The 23,521-nt window shown below is 41.8% G+C and overlaps 1 protein-coding gene across 1 annotated transcript in view; it reads right to left on the reverse strand.

Annotated features, from left to right (window-relative positions):
- The window catches only part of LOC124115933, a 452,084-nt gene that overhangs the window by 39,493 nt on the left and 389,070 nt on the right, over nucleotides 1-23,521 (reverse strand). Inside the window, exon 13 of the mRNA XM_046477097.2 lies at nucleotides 1,291-1,376. Within this exon, the coding sequence (XP_046333053.1) occupies nucleotides 1,291-1,376 (86 nt within the window). The remainder of the gene's footprint in view (nucleotides 1-1,290; nucleotides 1,377-23,521) is intronic.

The raw sequence follows: 23,521 nt of genomic DNA on the forward strand, positions 1-23,521 counted from the left end.
GGCGGGCTCTAGTACCCAACGGTCCACATACACATACACATACAAAATTTGAACACAATCAGGACAGTGGTTATTTTGCTAGGCCTGGTACAAAAATCGGCGGAATAATAAATAATAATAATAATAATAAATAATAATAATAATAAATCGAACGATTACAATAGGGCTCTACAGCCTTTCGGCTTGGAGCCCTAATAATAATAAATAAATCGGCCGATTACAATAGGGCTTCCAGCCTTTCGGCTTAGAGCCCTAATGAAATGTTTATTAAAGATCAGATTTTTATACAGGACAGTTGTTAAGGTTTTTAATTACATTTTGCATTTTTGTATTTTTTGATTTTTATAAAACAGGAAAAGCAATCTAATCGATAAATGATCATGTCTAGTGTTTTTTTAACCAAGTTTAATTGCTATGATCTGTTCGTTTCCCTTCAGTGAAATGATGTATTTTTTTTCTGCAGAAGACAAACCCGTTTTTATTGCAAATGTAGGGATTGTGTATGCGCTGGTGACGTGCTTCATTCTGATTTCGCTTTCTAGACGGGGTATATAATTTAGCATTGGTTTTAAAGGCCTTACAGGGGGGGTCGTCTTATACATGGGGTCGCTTTATAGACGGCGATATACGGTAGTTAGTTCTCAATATTTTGAAGGAAAGTTTTTTGTTCATTTTTGTATACAAATCGAATGTAAATAAATTTTGCTAATCTGTGCATTAATTACAAGTCATGTCTTCCATATGAACAATCCATCAAGAATTAATTAGCAGCGAAAATGTAGCTACATGTCACTAATATATACCTACATGCAGCTTTACATTTCAGTGGAATAAATATTGTATGGATTCACTGACTACTGGTGTAAAACATAATGGTCTCGTGTAAGTATGTCAAGTTGAGATCAAACAAGGTTTGGACTACCTGTAGATCCCACCCAAGTTTCCCATTGGATCCCAACCAATTTTCCCACTGGGTTCCCTACCATATTTCCCACTGGGGTCCAAACCAAATTCCCTGCAAGAACTCTTTAGAGTCTAATATTTTATCTTTAGGCTGCCCCCCCCCCGCACAGTTGTGTCCAGACAGGCCATCCCATCCATTTAAATTGCTGCCACTTACAATCATCAGAAATGATACAATATATACTGCCACTTAACAACATCCAACCCTAGATCATAAATCTAAAAAAGGTTACTGGTGCACACAAAACTAATAACAAAGAAGTTTTTCATTCCCTAATTTGATTATCAATTGGAACAATATTTTACAGCATATAAAGGACACACTACCTTCCTCTGTTGTGAAAGTCAAACATCTGACAAAGTTCTTCCTTTTCTTGGGCTGTTAAGTTGAAGTACAGCCTGTCCATGAGCATCTGCAAATTATGAACATTATTAAATTGATGGCACAAGCAAGGCTCTGAGAGCATAAGGTGAAGGAAAGCACATAATACATTAATAATTATGGTGATGTCAACAAGGCAAGCAATCAGGACAAACTGTGACAATTTGACCATACCAATACTATCACAGAAGCATTTATTGTAAGTATTGAAAAGCTCACATTGTTATCATTGACAAAATATTCAACTGTCATCTGTTACTAAAATAATTTAGCAAGTGAGTCTGGCCGTTCTGTTGTGATTTCTGTTTCAAAATTAAATATCCATGACCACCTGGTAACTCCCAGTGCTGTATATAGTAGCTGAACACCAACTTAATACAAATCATCTAGGCATTGTGTAATGAATTATTCATTGTTTACACACCATTCATCCAAGCTATTTATTTATTTGTTTTAGTGAAGGTGTGAGTTTGAATAACTTTGCGAATTGTATTTGAAGTACGCACGGTCTATGGCGTGTAGAAAATATTGACCTTTGACCATATATACCATATCATATACCTGGGTGGCTGGGTGCATACTTGATTATGAAGATCGGCTAAATCATACCACTCCACTAAAAATGGGAATACCCCTACAGTTATGGAGAGCACGAATCAGAACTTTCGTTCACCAGAAAGACTGCAAAACAAGTTGAGAAAGTGTTGCCATACTCCCCACACTCACAATGGATGGGCGGGACAGCAATGGCTTACGGATTGTGCTGTGTACCACACTTCTACTTACACTGTGGACCTTTGGATCAGTCACTGGATCTACGATGGATTACACTCTAACTATGATGGACCACCAACCGCTCGTGTGCTGGCGAGGTGAGATTTGCATAAACTACTTTGAAAAAGGAACTTTGTTTACATCACGAAAACTGAACCACACACATGACCGTTGGAGACACCAGGTGCTGAGCATACTACTCTTAGCAGGTGACATCGAGCTCAACCCTGGACCCATCGGTGATGACCTATCGGATCTTAAAGCAGCAATCAGCAGATTAAGGACTCGGAAAACTAGATATCAAAAGATATTACTTCAGTAAAAGAGGAAATACAGTTGAGAAGAGGTACGTGTTATTAAAAACGAGATCGATCACCAGAAAGAAGAACAAGCGATCCTAAGACTTGATATATATGCTATGAATAATAGAGTAGAAGACATAGAGAATTATTTGGATAGTATCAGTGAGTTGGAGTCGAAAACCAAGAGACAAAGTAGAAGGAATAACATTATCCTCTACGACGTGCCCAAGAGTGGGGATGAGTGCTACAGTACTTGTAGAGAGAAAGCAGTAGACGTAATTAACAGGGCTAGAGACAAGGACAAGAAAGCGACCACTACAACATAGAGATATTGAACGGGCCCACAGAATCTCTTCAAAATGTGACCATAAACCACGCCCACTGATTGTAAAAATGTCATTGGAGGACAAGATGCACACTATCCGATTAAGAGAAACCCTTAGAGACATGGGATATTGCATAGCAAATGACTTGACATATAACCAAAGACAAGAACTCAATAAATTACGAGCTGAAAATCTGACTGAAAGATTTTTCTATAAAGGAGGCAAAATCATAGAGGATATTAGACGAGAAAAAGGAAATGACAACACACAGCAGAGTCAAGGTAGAGACATAAACATTAAACAAGGTGACAGGAGAGACACACGGACAACACAGGATGACTCTGGGAGTGGGGAATGAAGGAGACGTTATCTTAGGTCAACCTCTCGCTCCCAGACCCCTGGTCGGAAGGCTGTGAGATAGGGCCATGACAATTTACGGGTGCTTCAAACAAGTGAACATCAACAATGATGAACAATTTTTATTTTGGAGAAAAGATTTCTAACTTCGGCCGCCTTTCCGGTGGAATATTACTTCTTATTAGAAAAAAGTTTGAGAATTTTGTGAAATGGACAAAAATCCGTAAAAGTGGAATATTTGTGTTATTAGACAAAACCATGTTCAATACAGATAAGGATGTAATGTACTAGTGTGTGTATATTCACCCAGAATCGTCACACTGGTACAGTACGTTATCACCTGACTGTAGTGACGGTGTGTTATTGTTGCAAGAGGAGCTACTAGATGTTCTTTCTCACTGCGGCAACTATTATATTATATTAGGTGGAGATTTAAATGCACGCACGGTTACTGAGTTGGATTTTGTTGAAGATGATATTCTTGAATATTTAGAAAATGATAATTCTTCAGTGTATAGTTTTCTACTTGACCATTTTAACATGGTACGAGTGTCAGCAGAAAATGTGTTAAACAACTTTAGAAAAAGTTTGATAAATCTATGCAGTAAGATGTAGGTCAGACTCAGAAGTTGGAGACTACACGTTTATTGGCAATCAAGGTGCTAGCGTCATAGATTACATAATCTGTTCATCTGGGTTGTTTGACGTATGCTGTAATTTTTACATTGTATCACGCACAGAATCCTGTCATCTTCCTGTCATGGCTAGCTTACATACTTCTGTACAGACTGAACCCGTGCAAGCTCATGGTAATAAGAAGGCTTCCAAATTCGTTTGGGTCAATGATGAAGCTGACCAATTTATGTACAACTTGTTGAGCAGTGAATGCAATTCTTTATTAGAAAAGGCTGTTGACGAAGTGTTACACAATATAGACGAAAGTGTTAGATACATGTCAGAGGCCTTGTGCACGGCAGCAAGTGACATGAAAAGAGTGTGTACTTTTAACACATCTAGTCAACAGTGATTTGACCGTGAATGTGAGCTACTTAAAACAGAAAGATGTAAATATTTAAACAATTTTAGGAGAAAAAAGGATAATAATTCATTATATGAGTATAATTGTATTAGAAAAAAATATAATAGTGTATGCAGAGAAAAGAAAGCGAATTTTTTCAAAGGGAAGCAGGAAAAACTTGAACATTGTATACGCGATTCTAAACAATTTTGGACCACTCTTAAAGGGCGAAATACTAATCGTTATACACAAAACAATATTCCAATTGATGAATGGTTTAATTATTTCAGGGATATGTTTTCAACCTCTACAGAGAACGAGGAAATATGTTTTGATAACGATGAAACGAATGTATTTGATAACTCTTTTTGTCAGTTAACTTCAGATATTCTTGTTTCCCCTATAACAAGAAATGGAATTTCAGAAAGCATTGCAAACTTAAAAAGAAATAAAGCAGCTGGTGAAGATAATTTGATTCCTGAATTTTTTAAATATTTGTCCCAAATTCTCCTCCGCTATCTTGAAATCCTTTTTAACGTTATGCTTGAAAAGACTTATTTTCCATAACAGTGGACTTTGGGGATTGTAATTCCTTTGCACAAACAGGGATCAACTAATGTCACCAACAACTATAGGGGTATAACTCTTTTGAGTGTTTTCAGTAAGATTTTTACCAGTATTATACACAAATGTTTAGTATTTTGGACCAATTCCTTCAATAAGATAGATGAAGCACAAGCCGGTTTCAGGCATGGATACTCTACAATTGATAATGTATTTGTATTGCAGACACTTGTACATAGATATTTAGCACGAAAAGGAGAAAAAATGTTGTGGTCCCTTTGCAAATCACAAGGTATCAGTAGAAAAATTTGTACAAACCTATAGAGGTTATGGATTCTCTGATGAAATCCTCCTTGGGGCACTTATTGCATTTTCCTTGCTCAAGAAAATCTACATGACATAGTTGTAACCATTTTCCTTAATAAAAAATGTTACCACACAAAAAACAGCGTTTTTGTATGATATATGACCACCCCAACAGGACCTCACCCTCTACAGGCGACACACACCAAGGGGAGCGACTCTCACCCAAATCACTTTTCCAATGTCTCATAGCAGACAGAATGTGGGGAGGCAGGCGGCCGTGCCCCAAGGAGGATTTCATCAGAGAATCCATAAGCTCTACAGGTTTGTACGATTCTCTTTCAGATTAAATCCTCCTTGGGGCACTTATTGCATCAAGACAGACTCCTTAAGATAATAAAGGAAGTGGCATCTGTCTGCAACAGCGTAAATAAACACATCATTTTACAAGACAATAGAGAATTAAAAAAATGGAACACACCTAATCGTGAGGCACCACCGTCGAGAGGCGGGGGCTTGAGATAAGGGCGTGGTCTGACCATACGCTATAAAAAGGGCGCAGTGGTGGGCTTTATCATAAAACGAGTGAAAACTCAAGAACACACACCCCCCCTCCCCCACACTTTTGTACAAGTGATAATGGGGACAATAATCCCTTTGGACAATACGCCTGGTAGCTATGCAGGCTGTAGGGTCCCGTTGGATCGAGCGAGTGCCGTGTGCAAAACGAGAGCATTATCGATTAGTAATGACTACCAAAGAATTGTCATTCCCAGAGAGGGGAGAGGAGACTGAACATTACAAAGTCAAGAAAACCGGAGGACATTCTAAAATCTCGAAGACTCAATCGGCTAAAGATGTAGAACTAAGCCCAGTGCGGTGAACTGACTGACCGAACCGAGCACGCTCCCTGGATTATCGATTTGGTAGTGTTTGATGAACGTACTCGGCCGGCTCCAAATAGCCGCGGAGCAGGTCTCCTCAATTGGCAAAGCTGTGGCATACGCCTTTGACATAGCCACTGCCCTAACTGAATAACCTTCAGCCCCACAGGGGAGTCCCTCCCTTTGTTCGTATACGCCGAACAGATAGCAGAGACAATCCACTGTGAAATAGATTGTTTGCTCACAGGGGAGCCAGCCTTCCCACCGTCGTAACAGCAGAATAATTGGTTATCCTTACGGATATCCTTATGCTTGCTGATATAGACCTTGAGAATCTTGCGGACATCCAAGACATGAGCATGTCTTGCAGAGGTCCCCGACGAGGAAGGCTGTGAAAGAGCAGGTAGCTTGATAGGAGCCTTCACGTGGAAAGCGTGTGCGACCTTGGGACGGTAAGAGTCCGGTAGGCGAATACTGAATCCGTCCAGGTGAAAGACTGTCAGCTCGGGATCGGCGGACATTGCGTGAATGTCGCCTACCCGTCTACCTGAAGTCACCGCCACAAGGAATGCCGCCTTCAAAAACAACTGCTGAAGGGAGAGAGACGACAGATCCCGAAAAGAAGGACCGGACAGCCAATCAAGAACGATTGACAAGTCCCAAGGGGGACTGATCCGCCGGACAGGCCGTCGGATCCTGTCCACTCTTGCCAAAAAGCGCTGCACTAAAGGGTGCTCACCCAGAAGTGCCCCGTCGATAGGGACGTGAAAGGCCGCAATAGCTGTCGAGTACACCCTGACTATCGAAGCGGCCAGGCCGGCATCAAGTCGTGATTGGAGGAACTCTACTACCGCGACTAGATCCGCAGAAAAGGGATCTGCATGCCCTCTATCGACACACCAGCGCGCATAGCAGGCCCATCTATCCTCATATTGAACATTTGTCGAATCCCTCCGCAAAGCCAGTATTGTGTCTGCAACACGTGCAGTAATACCGCTCTCCTGGAGGCGATTCCTGACAGTGGCCAAGCCACCCACTGAATCCTGTGATTTGGGTGGAGTGCCCCGTTCTGCATAGGTGGTCCGGTCGTAAAGGTAATAGAACAGGAGGCTGAGCCAGAAACCTGAGTATTACAGGAAACCAACTATGCGCCGCCGAAGGAACAGTGCAGTTACACTCCTGACCTTGACAATGCAGTCTTGTGAGATGGAGACTAGCCCGCTCTCTGTGTTGAAATTCGCCCCTAAGAAGACCAGAGACTGATTAGGGTTCAGATCTGACTTCGTTAGGTTGACTATCCACCCGAGAGATACCAGAATGTCTAACACCACTTGTCAAGCAATCTGACTCATATGATGAGATAGCGCTCTTAGCAGCCAGTCGTCAAGGTACGGATAACAGAACCGACCTTGCGACCTGGCCACTTGGGCAGGAATCAACATCAGCTTGGTGAACACCCTCGGGGCTGTGGAGATCCCAAAGGGTAGAACCCGGAACTGATAACACCTCCCGTCGAAAGAAAACCTCAGGTATTTCTTGAACTTGGGGTGTATAGGTACATGGAGATAGGCGTCCTTGAGGTCTATCGACGTCAGCCATTCCCCGGTCTCAACAGCAGAGATCACTGAGCGCAGTGTCTCCATCCTGAAGGACGGTACCTCTATGAGTTTGTTCAGTTTTTTCAGATTGAGAATAGGCCTGAACCCTCCGTCTTTTTTGGTGACAAGGAAAAAAGTCGAGTAGTAGCCCTCGATAGCAGCTTTGTCTAGCAGTGCCACGATCTCGGCACGAAGTATGTCCGCCTTCTCTCGGGTAACGGGCACGGGAGACCCAGGGATTGGAAGACACCTTCTCCAAGTCTGTCAGGAAGAGAGAGAGTCGGCTGCCCACGGAAACTTCCGGCAACAGGCAATGAACCCCAACAGTCGGCAGCCCCAAAACTGTCAACTGTGGGGCCACCTGGGGCTGGGCAGGAGCTATTTGGAACCCATCGGGGTTCCCGGCCCCACGAAAAGCCTGCTGGCCCCGGCCAGCTGCCTTGCCCTGGCCCTTGCCCTTCTTGCCCCTCCCAACGCCCTCTCCGGAAGGAAGGGGCTGCTTCCAAGCAGGCTTGGACTTCTGATCCGGCGTATCAGCATAGGAGGAGGCAAGGGGGGAGGCCCCCTTGTGCAGCTTGGCACCTCCAACAAGGCCTTGGAGTCCTTGATGGATGCATATAACACAGCGGCCTCCCGAACTACCTGCTGCGCCCAAGGGAAAAGGGTAGAACCCAACTTATACAGGAGTGCAAGTAGTTCTTGGCGTGTGGATGCCGAGTACTTGGACACGGACATCCACAGCCGGCGCATGCCCATGACTGCGCTCATCAACTGGGAGGCGCAGCTAAGGATAGCATCCCTCGCCAGATGACTGTGGACCTCGGTGAGTTGGCCAGCCAACTCTGAAGAGTCAGACTGTCCCTCCCCCACCAGCTCCCGCTGCACAGCAGACAGGTAAGCCGAGTGGACAGCGATACGGAGCTGTTGGCAAGCATTACGGTATTGCTCCTCAAAGCGAACGTAAGCCGCCTTCAGCTCCACCCTGCACAGGTGGAAGGGTGGCAAACGCCGGCCCTGCTTAGCCTTGGCTAAGTTTGCGGTCGAAGACCCCCCCAGGGTCACCGAAGTCCAGACGCACTCGTCCACGACCAGCACCTTGAAGACACGGTCCTCCGCCAACAGGTACCGCCTAGTAAGTTCGGGAAGATTGAACCTTTTACGGGCACCCAATAGCAGAGGATCGATGACCTCGTGAACCAGCGAGGTCAGAATGCGGAACCGCACCTGGGGCGCTTTGCATGGAGCAAAAGTGTCCCCCGGAAGGCGGAACTCAGACGGATCCGAGACGGGCATAGGGGCAGCCACCTGAGGCAGTACTTGGACAATTTTATCCCTGACATGCGAAGGAAAAACTCCCCGGAGCCTCAGAGTCATCCCCTCCCTCCTCCATTCACTCCTCATCCCTCGACTTCGAGCCAAAGGTAGCCTCCGACTCCTCGGCTAGAGAGGAAGTAGATGGAACAGGAAGGGGGCGCCTGAAGGCCTGGGGGCGCCCGAAGGCCTGGGCCCTCACGTCCCCCGACTGTCCCCGGTCCGACACCGGGTGCCGGTCCCGAGGTGCTGGGGGTTAAAGAGAACCCACCTGGCTCACAGGCATGGGTCCACTGGATGAATCCTCGGGCTCGATAAAAGCCTCCGGCTCCGCCAGGGAAACCAAAGCAGAGGAAGTGAACGGGCCATCGCCCGCCATCCCTCCGCCGGGGAGCGACCGCGAACCAGAGCCGAAGCCCGGACGTGAATCGTCCCCGAGGCCAAGTGGCCTGCCACGACCGACGCTGGGCATTCCACGAGGCCCTGCGGCCGCATCCGACGCTGACGAAGCCCCGCCCGCAGCTGGGACTTGACATCCTCCAACATCGACGCCATCTACGACTGCAGAAGCGCCGAAACATCAGCAAGGTTAATAGCTGCAGGGGAGGGGGGAACCTAAGGGACCCGAGAGCCCTCACCCCCAGACTGCGATACAGGTGCAGCGGAGGTGGAAGGGACGGGGGCAACAGACCGACAACACTAACATGGGGAAAATAGGGAACAGGGGTGTGGGGGGGGGGGGAGGTTATGCATCAGTGTGAATTGCGAAAATTGCAGAAAGATACATGCATAATTACAACACAACATATGCAAAGGCGTAACGAAAATGCGACACGCGATATCGATAGCCAAGGCCGTGTATACATTTGTAACATATAAAGGGAGCGTAGTAAACCTCCCCACGAGCGGAAAAAAACACAGTAACTTGCGCCCGCAGGGCAATTTATTAAAGTTACAGCCGGGTTGAAAAGGAAACAATGTAGTGACATAATGTTAAGATAAAAAAAGCCATGTCGGTTGTTCCCAAACATGGAATTTCACCAAAACAGAATAAGCTACACAGCGGCCGCCATACGTGAAACGAGCACGTGGCGGCCGAGGTACAACATATAAAAACTATAAAATGCGAGGAATTACGCCTTTGCAAGAAAGAAAGGGAAAAATACCACACATACAGTTTGAGCCATGTCTTCAATATTCCACGATAAGTAGGACGAAGTAAAATTCTCAGAAGTCTTAGAAGTACATCTATACAGTCTGATGACATAAGGAAAAGTATTTTGGGTGAGAGTAGCTCCCCTTGGCGTGTGTCGCCTGTAGAGGGTGAGGCCCCGTTGGGGTGGTCATATATCATACAAAAACGCTGTTTTTTGAGTGGTAACATTTTTTATTAAGGAAAATGGTTACAACTATGTCATATAGATTTTCTTGAGCAAGGAAAATGCAATAAGTGCCCCAAGGAGGATTTAATCTGAAAGAGAACCTGAGTTAAAGTCCTCTTCTGATGTGCTCCGGGTTACATTGAGAGTATCCGAGATCCAGGTGAGGATTAAGGACGAGTCTGCCTGGGTGAAGCTGCCCTAAATGATGAAGGTGATGTCTGAATGGGTAGGTGTGATGATTGACCTATCTCTGAGCTCTGTACCTAATGATGGCTGTGCCAAAGTTGAGGTAGCAATATTCCCTGTTGTATTTCCCGACTGTTAATTACGTTGTTGAAGAACTGTAGATAGGGATTGTAGTAGCAATCCAATCTGTTCGAATAGTTGGTCTCTGTGATCCCATGAAGTCAGTATGGGATTTGATACTGAAGGAGCCGTACTGATAGTAGGGTTCATCACCAGAGGTTGTGAGGGAAGCGTCACGACCGGGGAGTGCGAGTTGTCTGGAGATCGCTCTGTATGCATCTCCACTGGAGACTCAGAACGTGAGTGAGAGGAGGTTTGACCGCCTCACTCTTCTTGTTGATCCTCATGTCACTGTCGATCTCGATGAGGAGGAGCAGTGTATCAATAGAAATCCCGACGTCAAAGGGAATAGAGAAGTGGCGATAGAGATGTCATCCATATCCGTAGTGTCGAGGTGACCGTAGAAACAGATGATGTTGAGAATCTGAGTCCGTCGAAAGCGATCGGTTGAGGTGACGATGTCGATCTGTAGAGCGAGAACATCTATGTTCATATCCATACAATCGATCTGTAGAGTGATGATCTGAATCGGACTAAACTCCTCCTTGCTTCGATGTCAAAGTGTGCTCTAAAGACGATCGCCCTTGAAGGAAGTGATCTGAAAGTCGACCCTTAGAATGTTGATCTGTGGAATGTAGAGTCTTGTCAGATAGATCTCGAGATCGATGACTGGAGGAAGCGCGTTACTTGGAATGTTGACCCTTGTCATATCAATTCTTGGAATGTCGACCCTCTGAAGAATGTCGACCCTTGGAACATCGATCTAACAAATGTCGGCCCTTAGAGGGTCAACCCTGGTTCGATATCAACCTCTCTGTAGAATGTCGACCCTTCAAAGTCGATCTTCCTTGGGTCGAGACTGCTCTCTATTCTTCCTAAGTCCTGTTGGCGCTGTCGTTATCTGACTGCTAGAGTCGATATTAGGTGAAACCAGAGTAACCGGAATGATCGGAGTAGAGATGAGGCTGGTCAGAGCTGGATCGACGGTTCGAACTACAACCGCCAAAATCTATGAATGACTTCCAATAGATAGAGTCTGCGTAGATGGACATATCTTGGTAGACAGGTACTGCCAGTACCATACGTGTGTCCCGACGTATTTGTTGACTGGGAGTTCATAGTAGTCGGCGGATCACTGATGATAGATTGTGAAGAAACGGCGGTAACTGCGTCGTGTAAAAAACTGAGAGGGAAGTGATCGTGGCTGGTGTCATTTGCTTAATCACAGATTTTACAGATGGATGACTGCTAGTCTTTGTCACACGCTTGGGTTTCTTGGACGATGAAGGTCCGTGTTCTGTATCTTCAGATTTTGATCGCCGATCAATGCCTCTCTTCTGGCATTTCTTCAGATAGTCAGTGAATGCCTTCAGGGACAGATGAGTGCATTCCGAACACTGTAAACCTGGCTGACGCACAATCTCGACAATCACAGCATAACTTACAAGGTGGCCGTTCTGCTTGATCTGTGTCCATATCTTAGGGGTAGGAAGTGACCCAAAAAGAAGTGAGAAAAAGAAAGGCCTATATATTCTCTCCAAAAAAAAGGATGTCTCCACATGAAGGCGAAGAGAAAGAAAATGATGAGACATAGGTCAAGTGGCCAGATCGAGGTCAGCATGCTGCAGGAGAGTGTATGACCTGATTGCTGGGAAGGTGGCCATGGTTATGCAGGGGTGTTTGGGCATATAGAAGCTTAGAAGCTGGAAGGGGATCAGATGAAGAAGGATGAAATGCATAGAGTGAGAAAGGATAAGTTAAAACATTTGTTACTTGTGAGCCACTTTTGTCCCACTATCTCGTCACATCTGTAACACATTTGTGATACAATTTCCTGTATTTTACTGTATTATTTTCATTGCTCATTGATTTAACACTTGAGTCATATTTTCCATGACATATTATTAATCAGTTTCAAATACTGATATCTATATTTTATTAAGACTGTAAATGTTAGGTGATCATTAGGTTGAAATGTATATTCCATTACCTCCTTCACAGATACTAGTACACACATGAGCTGAGATGATTTCCATGGCTAAAAACTGGGTAGGCGAAAATCGTTTTCAGGACAGATCGTAACCAACTTGAAAGGTGTTTGCATTACAAGCAAACCAGAAGCTGCACTCATCCCCACCTAGGTGACAGATGCAAGTCCTATACCTGTAGCTACCTTAATAACAAAGTAATGTACACTTCTGGTTTAATGACATCACTTCTGGTTCGGTACAACACATGCCCCTGTAAAAGTCCAGTTTCCACCCTTGTCGAATGAGGCTGGCATTTCTGGGCTTGATCGTAGTGCCACAAGTGGCTATTTTGGGGTATGTCCCTTCTGTGTCCCTCCTAATGACCAATCACATTCCACCTCTCATATCACTTGTATTTGCTACAAACAAAATGGCGGCGGCCAATCAAGACAATCTGATCGATAATTAAAATCTATATTGTCATGTAATACAGGTTTACTTCGTTAAGTGTATCAAATCCCAGACTACTAGTTCAATAGCCACATAATATTTACGCTCAGTGGAATCATTTTCATCCATTATCACCATCACTTCATGTTGTGTTCATTATATGTTGTCCTTGTCTGCAGTTGAATGTCAGCCAACTATCATCAACCTTGATACCCTTTTACAACCTCTGTGATTTCTCCAGCTTCACCTGGACTTCCCCTTTCTATACACAAAGAAAATAGTTAAGCACACCCCTATTTCTGAACCATGACAAATGGCAAAATTCATGGGATGACTGACCACAGGAGCTGGGGGATAACAATGTCATCGGATAGAACAAACATTTGACAACAAATAAAGAAGATATTGGTGAGTTATGATTGAAATGTACTGACGACCCCATAATGTTTTTGACCTTAGACAATACCTCAAAAAAGTATGGAGCTGCAGGATTACCGGTAAGTAAACAAGTTTCGTTTGATGTTTCATGTAAAATGTTCCTTAAAGTCTCTACTTGATATGACACGTGAAACAGATCAGTAGAGGGTATAACCACCACATGGCCGGATGATGCATTTCACCCTACGTCTCATGCCTCCAGTCAGACGTTGGATCTATTGATGGGTCAACAACAACCACTCCTGATGCAATGCTGCTTCCAATTGGCGTAAATCTTGTACAGGAGGATCTTGTGCCTGTATGCCCCACCCAAGAATATCCCAAACATGTTCAAGCTGGCCAGGGTAGAGTTGTTATTGCATTGGTCCTCATGTAATCTACGACTGCATGCAAACAATGAAGCCTGGCATTGTCATCCATGTACTGAGGTCGAGTAGCAAGAGGGTGGTTGTCAAAATGAGAAACGATGACTGGCCTCAAAACGTTCCGGATGTACTGAGCTCCTGTTAAGTTGTCCCTTATGGTGACCAAATCCATCCTGCAATCATGAGAGATACACCCCCAAACCATTACCGAGGCCCCGCCGTATGCAACAATCTGTTTAATGTTACTGGGGGTGTAGGCCGTGTTCCGGTGCCTCCAAGCTCTCGTTCTTCAATCAGTGACGTGAAGCAGAAAGCGACTTTCACCTGACCAATGGATCGTCTCAGAATCCTGTTCTTCTTAAACGAGCAGCTTTGTGGTGATCTCTCAAGAAGGGACGCTTTATGACTTCTCTAGCCCTCAGTCCTGCTGCTTTCAGCTGGTTCCTGACGGTTCTGGCGCTGAAACAACGATTGGGCAACCAAAGCTGTTTCAGACGAGTACTTGTTAAAAAGGGTTCTCGGCGTATGAGAAGTCCCTGTCTTCGCGATGTGTCATCACATGAGGTCTTCCAGATATAGGACGTGTCCTGTACATCAGCTTAAGACAGTGTGATGATACCCCAAATTCCGACCAGTGGCATTACAAGACATTCCTGCGTTATGCATGACGATTATTTGCCATCTTGTGGCATTTGGTAATCACCTTCGTGCCATGGTCACACAATGTCATGGAATAACCAAGCTTCAGAAAGCAATTTTAACGTTTGGATATACTGCTTTTTGAGATACCCGAGGGTATCATGCTGCACGGGCATACCATGCATGGCACGTGAGCTTTCATCATGCATGACTGATTACATCATCTTGAGAAAACATAATTCTTCCCGTAATTATATCTTTCATGACTGTTACAAATATTGGGACCAAACAATAATGAACTATATTAGCGTGTGCTTAATTTTCTCTTTGTGTATATTTTTAGGTATGTCCATTCTATGTATCTCTAGCTTTACCTGTGGATGGGGATTCTGCATCAATAACCTGCGTATCAGATTTTGGCCCCATACGTTTTGAAAATGCTGAAGGGGTCCCTGTCCCCACTTTCTTGGCAGAACACTGCTAACAAATCTTTTAAAAAATTGTTCTTATAGATCCACAAGTGTGGTTCATTAGTTCATTAATTTGAGCTGGGACCTATGTTCAGAAAAGTAGATTGAGGTTTCTGATAATTTGGGTTGGTTCATAACAATACACCACATGAGATGGCTATCTCTATTGTTTGTCAAGGTTGATTTATACACATATAAACTCTAGTAATGTCATCTTATTGTTATTCATCTTCCTGAGGCAAGGGAGATAAGTGACCATAAAAGTCCTGTAGCTTCCATCCTTGCTGAACCTAGGCTGGAATTATGGAGTTATATCTTGGCTGGTCTAGTGACTCAGTGCATAGTGCAAACAAAATCGCATAACAATGTGACATCCGGTTTGTTGCAGTGCAGTTTTCGGTCAATTGCAGGATTTGCAAAGCATGTGTACCATCAATTTATATATTCCAAATCTTTCCATGTTTTTAATCAAGGTTTTCATATGATTTGATGCACTTCTAAACGTATTACCTGTTTTATTACAATAAAGATCTTGATTATCAATCAGATCGTCTTCTCTGGGCGTAAGAGTGACTTTAGACCAGTATTTCTCCCATAAGGTGTAACATTTCAGGCTGACCATACATTCATCTGTTTCTGAATGTTTGCTAGTCTTTCCTAATAGCTCTTTTCTATCATACACTCTAGATCAATATTGAAATTAATCCCCAGAAACATAAACACAGTTTGTGACCAATCAAAATTACATTCTTTGCACCTTTTATATATAATTCTCTTTTTAGAACCAATCCAGATTAATTTTGTTTTATCCACATTTACCCTTAAACCTGAAAAAAGAGCAAAACAATGTACACAATTTACAATTTTCAGTTTTGTCCATAAATTGAGCTAATATCCTCTATATTTCCAAAATTAATTCCCTTTAATTTCTTAATGTTACGAGATATAATACCTAAAATTTCAACACAATATATGAAGATGTAAGGGGATATTGGGTCGCCTTGACAGCAACCTCTTCCCATATTAAAAGATGGTGAGACAAATCCATTGACCCTGGACTCATTGTAGAACATTTCTATCCAATGGGAAATGCTAGGTCCGAAATTGAAGAAAGTTAAAACATTTTAAAAATATTTTCTATCTACCAAATTGGAAGCTTTCTCAAAGTCAATTAATAGTAGTAAGCCAGACATCTGAAAAGTTTCTGTATGTTCCATCAAATCACAGATAACTCTAGTTTCTTCTTCAATATACCTACCAACAACAAAACTTATTACACTGGGTAATATCTTTTTTGTTCTATTTGTAATGGCTGCAGCAACAGCTTTATATGAAGTATTTAAAAGGGAAATAGGGCACCAATTTTTCAGATATTTTTTAGGTTTATATCCTCATTGAATGCATAACATTTACCCCTGCTTCTGTGAAATTGATAATTTACACTTTTTGTAGCCAGCCACAGCAAAGAATGTGCACAATGGCAGTTCAACATCAGTCCTAGAGAGCAGTACATCAAAGTCCTTGGGTATCTCAAACATTTCATTTTGAATTTGAATATATAGAATTTTCTTTATAAACATGATCTATAATGTCAAGCAAATGTGATACTAATCATAAAAAAGGACCCAGTTTTATTCAAAGTTTCAAACAGTTTATCAAGTTTATCAAACTTGCAGATATTAATTCTTATCAGAGGGATCACTGTGGGAGATAATTTTGACATAAGGGGAGTGTGTGAAGAAAAGTAAAAGGAACAAAGCATTTGGACTTCTGATTGAAGAGGTTACTTGGATTTATGTATGTTCCCAGCTGGTTACATTCATCCAATATTGGGACAGGGAAACATTTTTATCAAAAGAAGATTGAGGATTTTGAAAGTTGTAAATTATAATCAATGACAATATGTACTGAGCCAGTAAGAGGACAGAGAACTGGGTGTTTGTGTTGATTGGTTTGTCAACTGAGGCTGCAACAAGGCTGTCATAACAATTAAATGCAAGCAAATTTCACTTTTCCATGGTAAGACCTGCAGTTGCTAAGAGAAATTGAAGAAATTAAAGAAGGCAAATCACCACTTGACAAACTTCAGAGTGACATGGACTCATATGTCAAACTTTCTGATGAACTGAGGCTCACAGTGATCACAGGAAAGTGCTTGAGAACTTGCAAATCAAGTACTGTGATGCTTTAATTGCAAACATGAAGGATCGAATTGGTCACACTCCAACATTCATTTGTGCAAAAGGTGTGTTTGACCCTCACTTATTGTCATTACAAAATCTCAGCTATGGTGTGGATGAAACCACTGGAAACCATTTCTTTCCAGACAATGAAGAGAAGAAGACCAAGTTGCTTTCACAGTGGAGCCCAAAAGTCTTGCATAGTTCCCCTCTGAACAGCATATTCTTTATGTCATTGATGCTGAAGAATGAGGGTACATTCCATCCCAGCCTTTTTGCAGGGATCTTTCATGTTGTGGAAGTTACTTTGGCTTTAACATGCAGCAATACCTGGCCAGAGTTAACAAGAGTTATCTTTCATGATAGTTGTGAATGATGAAGATATTGCAGCTACTGCCTCAGCTCTTGGTCAACACAACTACAATCAGGGCGACCCGTGAAGATCCGGGGTAGAATAGGTCTTCAGCAACCCATGCTCGCCATAAAAGGCAACTATGCTTGTTGTAAGAGGTGACTAAGGGGGATCAGGTTGTCAGGCTCGCTGTCTTGGTTTGATGCATGTCACTGTATCCCAATTGCATGGATCAATGCTCGTGATGTCAATTCCTGGATTGTCTGGTCTGGTTTGGAATATTGCTGAGTGGGGCTTCAAACAACAAACAAACATAAATGATGAGGGCTGAGATTCAGCTTTTAAAAGTGACATGGATAGCTCAGAATGGGATTTTGGGTGACTGTGACTTCTCCAGACTGGTTGGTGTACTCACTGAATTGCTTTGTTTTTGAATTTGACTGAAGTTTGTTAGTTACATACTAAATCTAACTATACGATAGATTCTTTCTAAGAGGTGAGGTGAGTATACTGATATAGCTATGTGCATGCACATGTATGTGTGTGGGTGTGTCTCTGCTTGTACTAGTTCGGACTGATTCCTATTCATAGTGCTAGCCCCCTAAGATACCATGCCACAGTTTAAAATGAATACCCTACACAGACACAGTATACTGACTCAGAGCCGACCAGTCCTTGTTTTGGCCCCTTTTTGCCGAGCGCCAGAGAGTGTAACAACAAGTTTTAACATCTTTTGGTATGACACGGCTAGGGATCGAACCCACGACCTTCCACTCTCCAGGGTGGACGCTCTACCACTAAACCACAGAGGAAGTTCTTTTTAAGTAGTTTTCTATGATGTCTCTGTCTAAGGTTACTATCTACCTCCAAAATGAGATGTGATAGTGTAATACACTACATTTCAAAAGTCACTTCCCCTGTATCGCGAAACTATTTCGCTAAACGTTCGCGATAGTGCCGTGAAAGTATCGCGAAAGTGACTCGAAAATGGCGCGATAATACCACGAAAGTGGCTAGAAAATGCCGTGAAGTTTTGCGTAAGTGGCGCAAAAGTGCCGTGATAGTGCCGTGATAGTTGGGAGTAGTGTATGAGAACGCAATTCCCCGTGGTGCCTGAATACACTTTTTTTCTAGATTCACCCCGATTTTGGTCCTCAGTTCATCTGATTCACACACAATAAGGACTTGCGTTCGTCCGTAAATGCCTGAAATGCTAAGTGTTAACAGCGGCCATCACAGTCTCTGTTTAGCATTTAGCAATCAGGATTAAATATATGAAAATACATTTCGCTTTGATGTGCTTATGAAAACGGAATAACTTTCCTCAAAACGAAGTAGAAACCAGGTGATACACGGATGATACATACATGTAAGGAAGAGAATTTATGGATGGTAACTTTATTATGAGGAACACAATGTTTCGAAGTAATATTTACTCTTTCATCAGGTGAAGGAGTAAGTATACACTCCAAAACATTGTGTTCCCCAAATTAAAGATGTCTTCCTTATGTGTTGAACTTGTAAATGATTTTCAAAGACATGATCCATAGACGGTTTTAAAATGATAGGTCAAATACTGTGTTGTTTATCTGTTCCACATAGTGGTAATTTGTAAGATGAGTTTCTGCTCGTTAATCAGACAAACTACTGCTACACTTGGTTTGTGCAAAAGTTGATGCACATATACACATGTCGAGTGTCTCAGATACGCGGGGTCTACTTATTTACTTTTTTAAATTGGGACTTTAACGTGCGTATTTCGCGCACGGGCCCGCCAGGCCATTTAGTGTTTGGTCGAAAAGGGTATGTCCGAGAAGGTGGGGCAACCTAGGGGGGCTTTTATAGCCTGGAGCCCACTTAATGAATCTGAAAGGATTATGGTTTTTGGTGGCGGGGTCTGCAGATATAGTTGTGATTTGATGAATTCTTTATTCTCTAGACATTCGAGAGCGAACCAGACTGCAACATTATTCATAATGAATATACTCAGAATATCTACTCCAATAAAAAAAGCACCCCACAGTTTATTATGTAACTCGGACAACTCGGATAGTTAATTACATTGTCTACTCACAATGCTAAGCAGGTGCACGAAATAACAGGAAGAGTCATGCGTTATATAACATCATAAACGTGGAAGATGAAATCCACCTTCCAGCAAATTGTATTCATTAGGAGTAGGGTAGATTCAGCTGTGCAGGCAATTGAATAGTAGCGTTAACCAGTGGCATTTAAGACGTTTTCACATTTAAGAACATATGTAATACTCATGGTCATTAGGACGGAAGGGCAACAGATATGAACGATATCGATAGGTTTGTGCGAGGAACAAGGATTACCATATATTTGTGACACAAGATCTACAGGTATACTGTATTTTTAAGTGAGTATTTGTACGTGGGCCTGTGGCCTTTATACTGAAAAATAAAGAATTGAATTGAAATAAAGAATTAAATTGAGTTGACACAAGATCATATTTCTTCGTCAGCAACATCTCACATATCCTGTGGTATCGTGTTTGCTTAGAATATAGAACAATGACTTCAAACACATTACACTATGCAGTCATTTTGTCGTCTTGTTCTTAACATTCCTTCACTGAAATAGGATTGCTACGCAGTATTTAATTAACTTGTTACGTTGATTCGAGACCAGAGAACATGTTATGTATCGATACCGGTTGTTTATTAATGTTCACTAAAGGAGGGAGGGCTACAATTGACAAGGACCTCTAGGCTACAGGTCATGAAAATATGTTTCTCATGTCGTTGTGTTTAGTTATACGTGTGCACCTGCACTAATGAAGTAAGTGAATGTTAAGAAGACGAGATAGCATGTACCTGTATCATCCATCACACAAAACAATGTAGGTATGGTTTGACACTGTTTTAGAACGTTTTGTAAAACGCATAGGACAAAACAAGCCAGTGTTGGCTTCTGTTGCTGCCTCTCCGAAGATCTGAATAAAAAGGTTATCATACTCATTGCCAGATATTACGTTCTAAAATAGGAACATTTACAACGCGGGATTGTTTGCCCATTTATTATGTACCACACCATATATTTAAGGAGTGTAGGACATTTCCCCCACACCGACAGTCCCCTACTCGGACAATATCCCGCACTGACATTTCCTCACATTGAATAAATTAATAATTTATATTACAGTTTGACAAACTATTATAATATAAACATGAAAAGTCATCATCACATGTCAAGTTCACATATGTCACCAGCTGGAAGTGACATGGGAAATAGATTTTACTCTTTGTTCAGCTGTCCTTCATTTAAAGACACATTTGACAAAAAAAAAGCACGAACTGGTTGAGTGACCTCCTTTCATCAGGTTGAAAGGATTACCCACAGAGAAAGAAAGGATTAGAATCGACATGCCATTACGTATTCACTACCAACGTCCTCTAATATTAAACTGATACCCTTGTTATCCCCTAATGAGATCTTGTATACTTTGTCACACCCGGTAATTGTTAAGATCACAAATCCTATCTACAGCCAGGAAATTTATACATGTTTCCAATACCCTGTTATGATTAGTGGTGAATGCTAGAAAACACATCCTGAAAGATATCCTGAGATGCCTCCAAATGTCCACTTCATAATTCTTACAAAAAGTGATATTCTACAGTAATAACATTTGAAGGCTAATCCACAAATACCATCGCATCAATTGTTACGGAGTGGTGACCAGCATTCGTAAATGCAAAAATTGCAAAAATCAAACTGCCGAGGATAGAATGCACTTTAAAGCGAGCTGCAATCTTCTTTCTGATATTAGATATTCGTTAAGGAGATATTCATAATAATAAAAATTATTATCGAAATAAATCAACTAAATTATCTTTTTTAAAGTCTTAAATATTCTAGATTATGTCCCTAACTTACGTTAAGCATCCGACAATTATAGTTATAATTCACCCAATATGCTGCTGATAAGACAATAATATTTGAATGCGCCCCGGACTTAATCGGAGCATATGTTAACGTTGTATAGAGGTCTGACGTAAATTGACTATCGCCTGTCTGTAAAGAGTGACCCTCATGACGCCCTTATTTATTGCCACTGTCTTACTTAAACCATTCGAGTGACTCCGGTTTTCATTTTGTGTGGCGGTGAGGCATTAAAACATTCTTACACCCCTCACGTACTTTGACTCGTCTCGATAAACATATCAATACAAAGCTTATGTAATCACTATCAGAACTAACAGACGGGCGTGAAGCTTTAGTGACAATAACCTAATTACTTCATGATATACATGACGATGACTGAGCGGCGACAGTCGGTTCAAATGTGTGCCTTTGTTGTCTAAGCGTACGCTTATAGCACCTGGTCGTGTTTAAAGAACAGTTAACATTTTAGATATAATGGAGGGTTTACTACCGAACGTAACGGTTGTCACAAGCATGATGATCAAGTCAAGGATACATAAGCGATGGTCCTGAAGCGATAATTCAAATACGAATGTACATATGTTGCTCTTTCTAAATAAGCACATTTACATTTATAAGCAAACATAATTTGACACAGTGTCATGATATTGCTGAATGGTTGCTTGGCCACCCATAGCAGGTGTTGGGTGGTCTGCAGGGCGTTATCATGCGCCCTATTTTTTCTTCTTAGGTGTCAGGCGACCCCCGGCATTCAGCTGCATGATCAGGGTTTCTGTAGCTTTTTGTTCCGTCTATAAATGCGTGTCTGGTCGGACCCCGCTTACTTTTATTAGAATGCCAGCCTTCGACCTGGTTGGTTGTTTGGGATCCTGTGGAGCTGAAACCTCTGCTCACCATCTTGAGCTTCACTCACTACAATACAATACAATACAATACAATATAGTTTATTAAAGTCTCACCATTTGTACAGCAGGGATTTAAATAAAGCATTTTAAATATCTAAAAACTTAAAAGTACAAATGCCAACCAAGGGGGTTACGAGAGACTATATCTTACACAAATGTAAGTGCTTTATAAAATAATGTAAAATGAGATAAAATTATACATAATATTATAATCATAGTCATAATTTAGGAATATAAATATTGAGAATGTAAATGATAAGGTAAACAGTTAAATATATAGTTAAATTATACATAAAATAATTTTCTACGCATAGACATTTTAAAGCACATGCTTCCTAATAGTGGTAAGTTACAATGGTTATTTAAAATGGTGACATCTACACGTGTAGGATAGAACATAATCTTAAGATAAGATGTACTTGCCTGTGAGACGCCCCCTATAATCCTCTATTGTTTTACCAATCAACACGCTTCATTGGCTATCGTTTTACAAATAACGCTTTTCGCAATAGAGTGATTTGGTTTTCTTTTGACATTGTTTCTGGTAAATATTCCCTGGATAGAGAAGATATTGGCGACATGGGTTCCAAGCATCGTTTGATATTTGTAAACAATTCAATTAATTAATTTGAGCTCGAACATATGTTTAAGAAAGTAAGAGAGGTTCTGATTACTCGCGAGTGTGTTATTGGATATGTCGACAGATGGATTCAAACTTCAAATGGTATATTTCGAAATTCAAGCGTCTATACTGACTGCACTAACACCCGCCAACAATGTTAGTGAAATATTTAATATGCTACAGTTTCATAATAAAAGCGACACAATCCTTTCCATATTCCAAAGAAAATCTCTGCTAAAAGCATTCCGACTGTATCGTGAGTGTTGGTATACTATTTTAATGACATAGAACGCATCAGGGTTACATACAAAAGTAAGAATGTGTGCAGTTATGACGGAAAAGGATTACTCTCGTAACATCCCCCTTTTCTTCCAAAAGTTAAGTAATATTAAAATACTGGTATATTGTGGCAGATAGGTTGAGAATAATGTACAGATTAGTCTCTTTAAAATATTCAAACTGCTTTATAAAACTTAACATGTTAACTAAGTAAAGACTCTGTGGAATGTCTCTGAAATTCCTATAGACAAAATACCATACTGAGAACACAACAAAGAAATTAAAACACAATGCTCTTTTTTGCGTTTGAAGTCAAAATGAAACAGTTCACAAATCGTGCTCATTCCTTGGCACAATTAGTAGGTAACAAAGTCTTTCAGTCTGGTTGGTGGTTTGACTGCTCTTGTCCTGGTGGTCTTGATGTTTTCCTTAGGAAACTCTAGAGAGGCTGGTACTGGTGGCGATGAAG

The sequence above is a fragment of the Haliotis rufescens genome, unplaced genomic scaffold (genome assembly GCF_023055435.1).
Source record: "Haliotis rufescens isolate VD_foot unplaced genomic scaffold, xgHalRufe1.0.p SCAF_5, whole genome shotgun sequence".
NCBI lineage: Eukaryota > Metazoa > Mollusca > Gastropoda > Lepetellida > Haliotidae > Haliotis > Haliotis rufescens.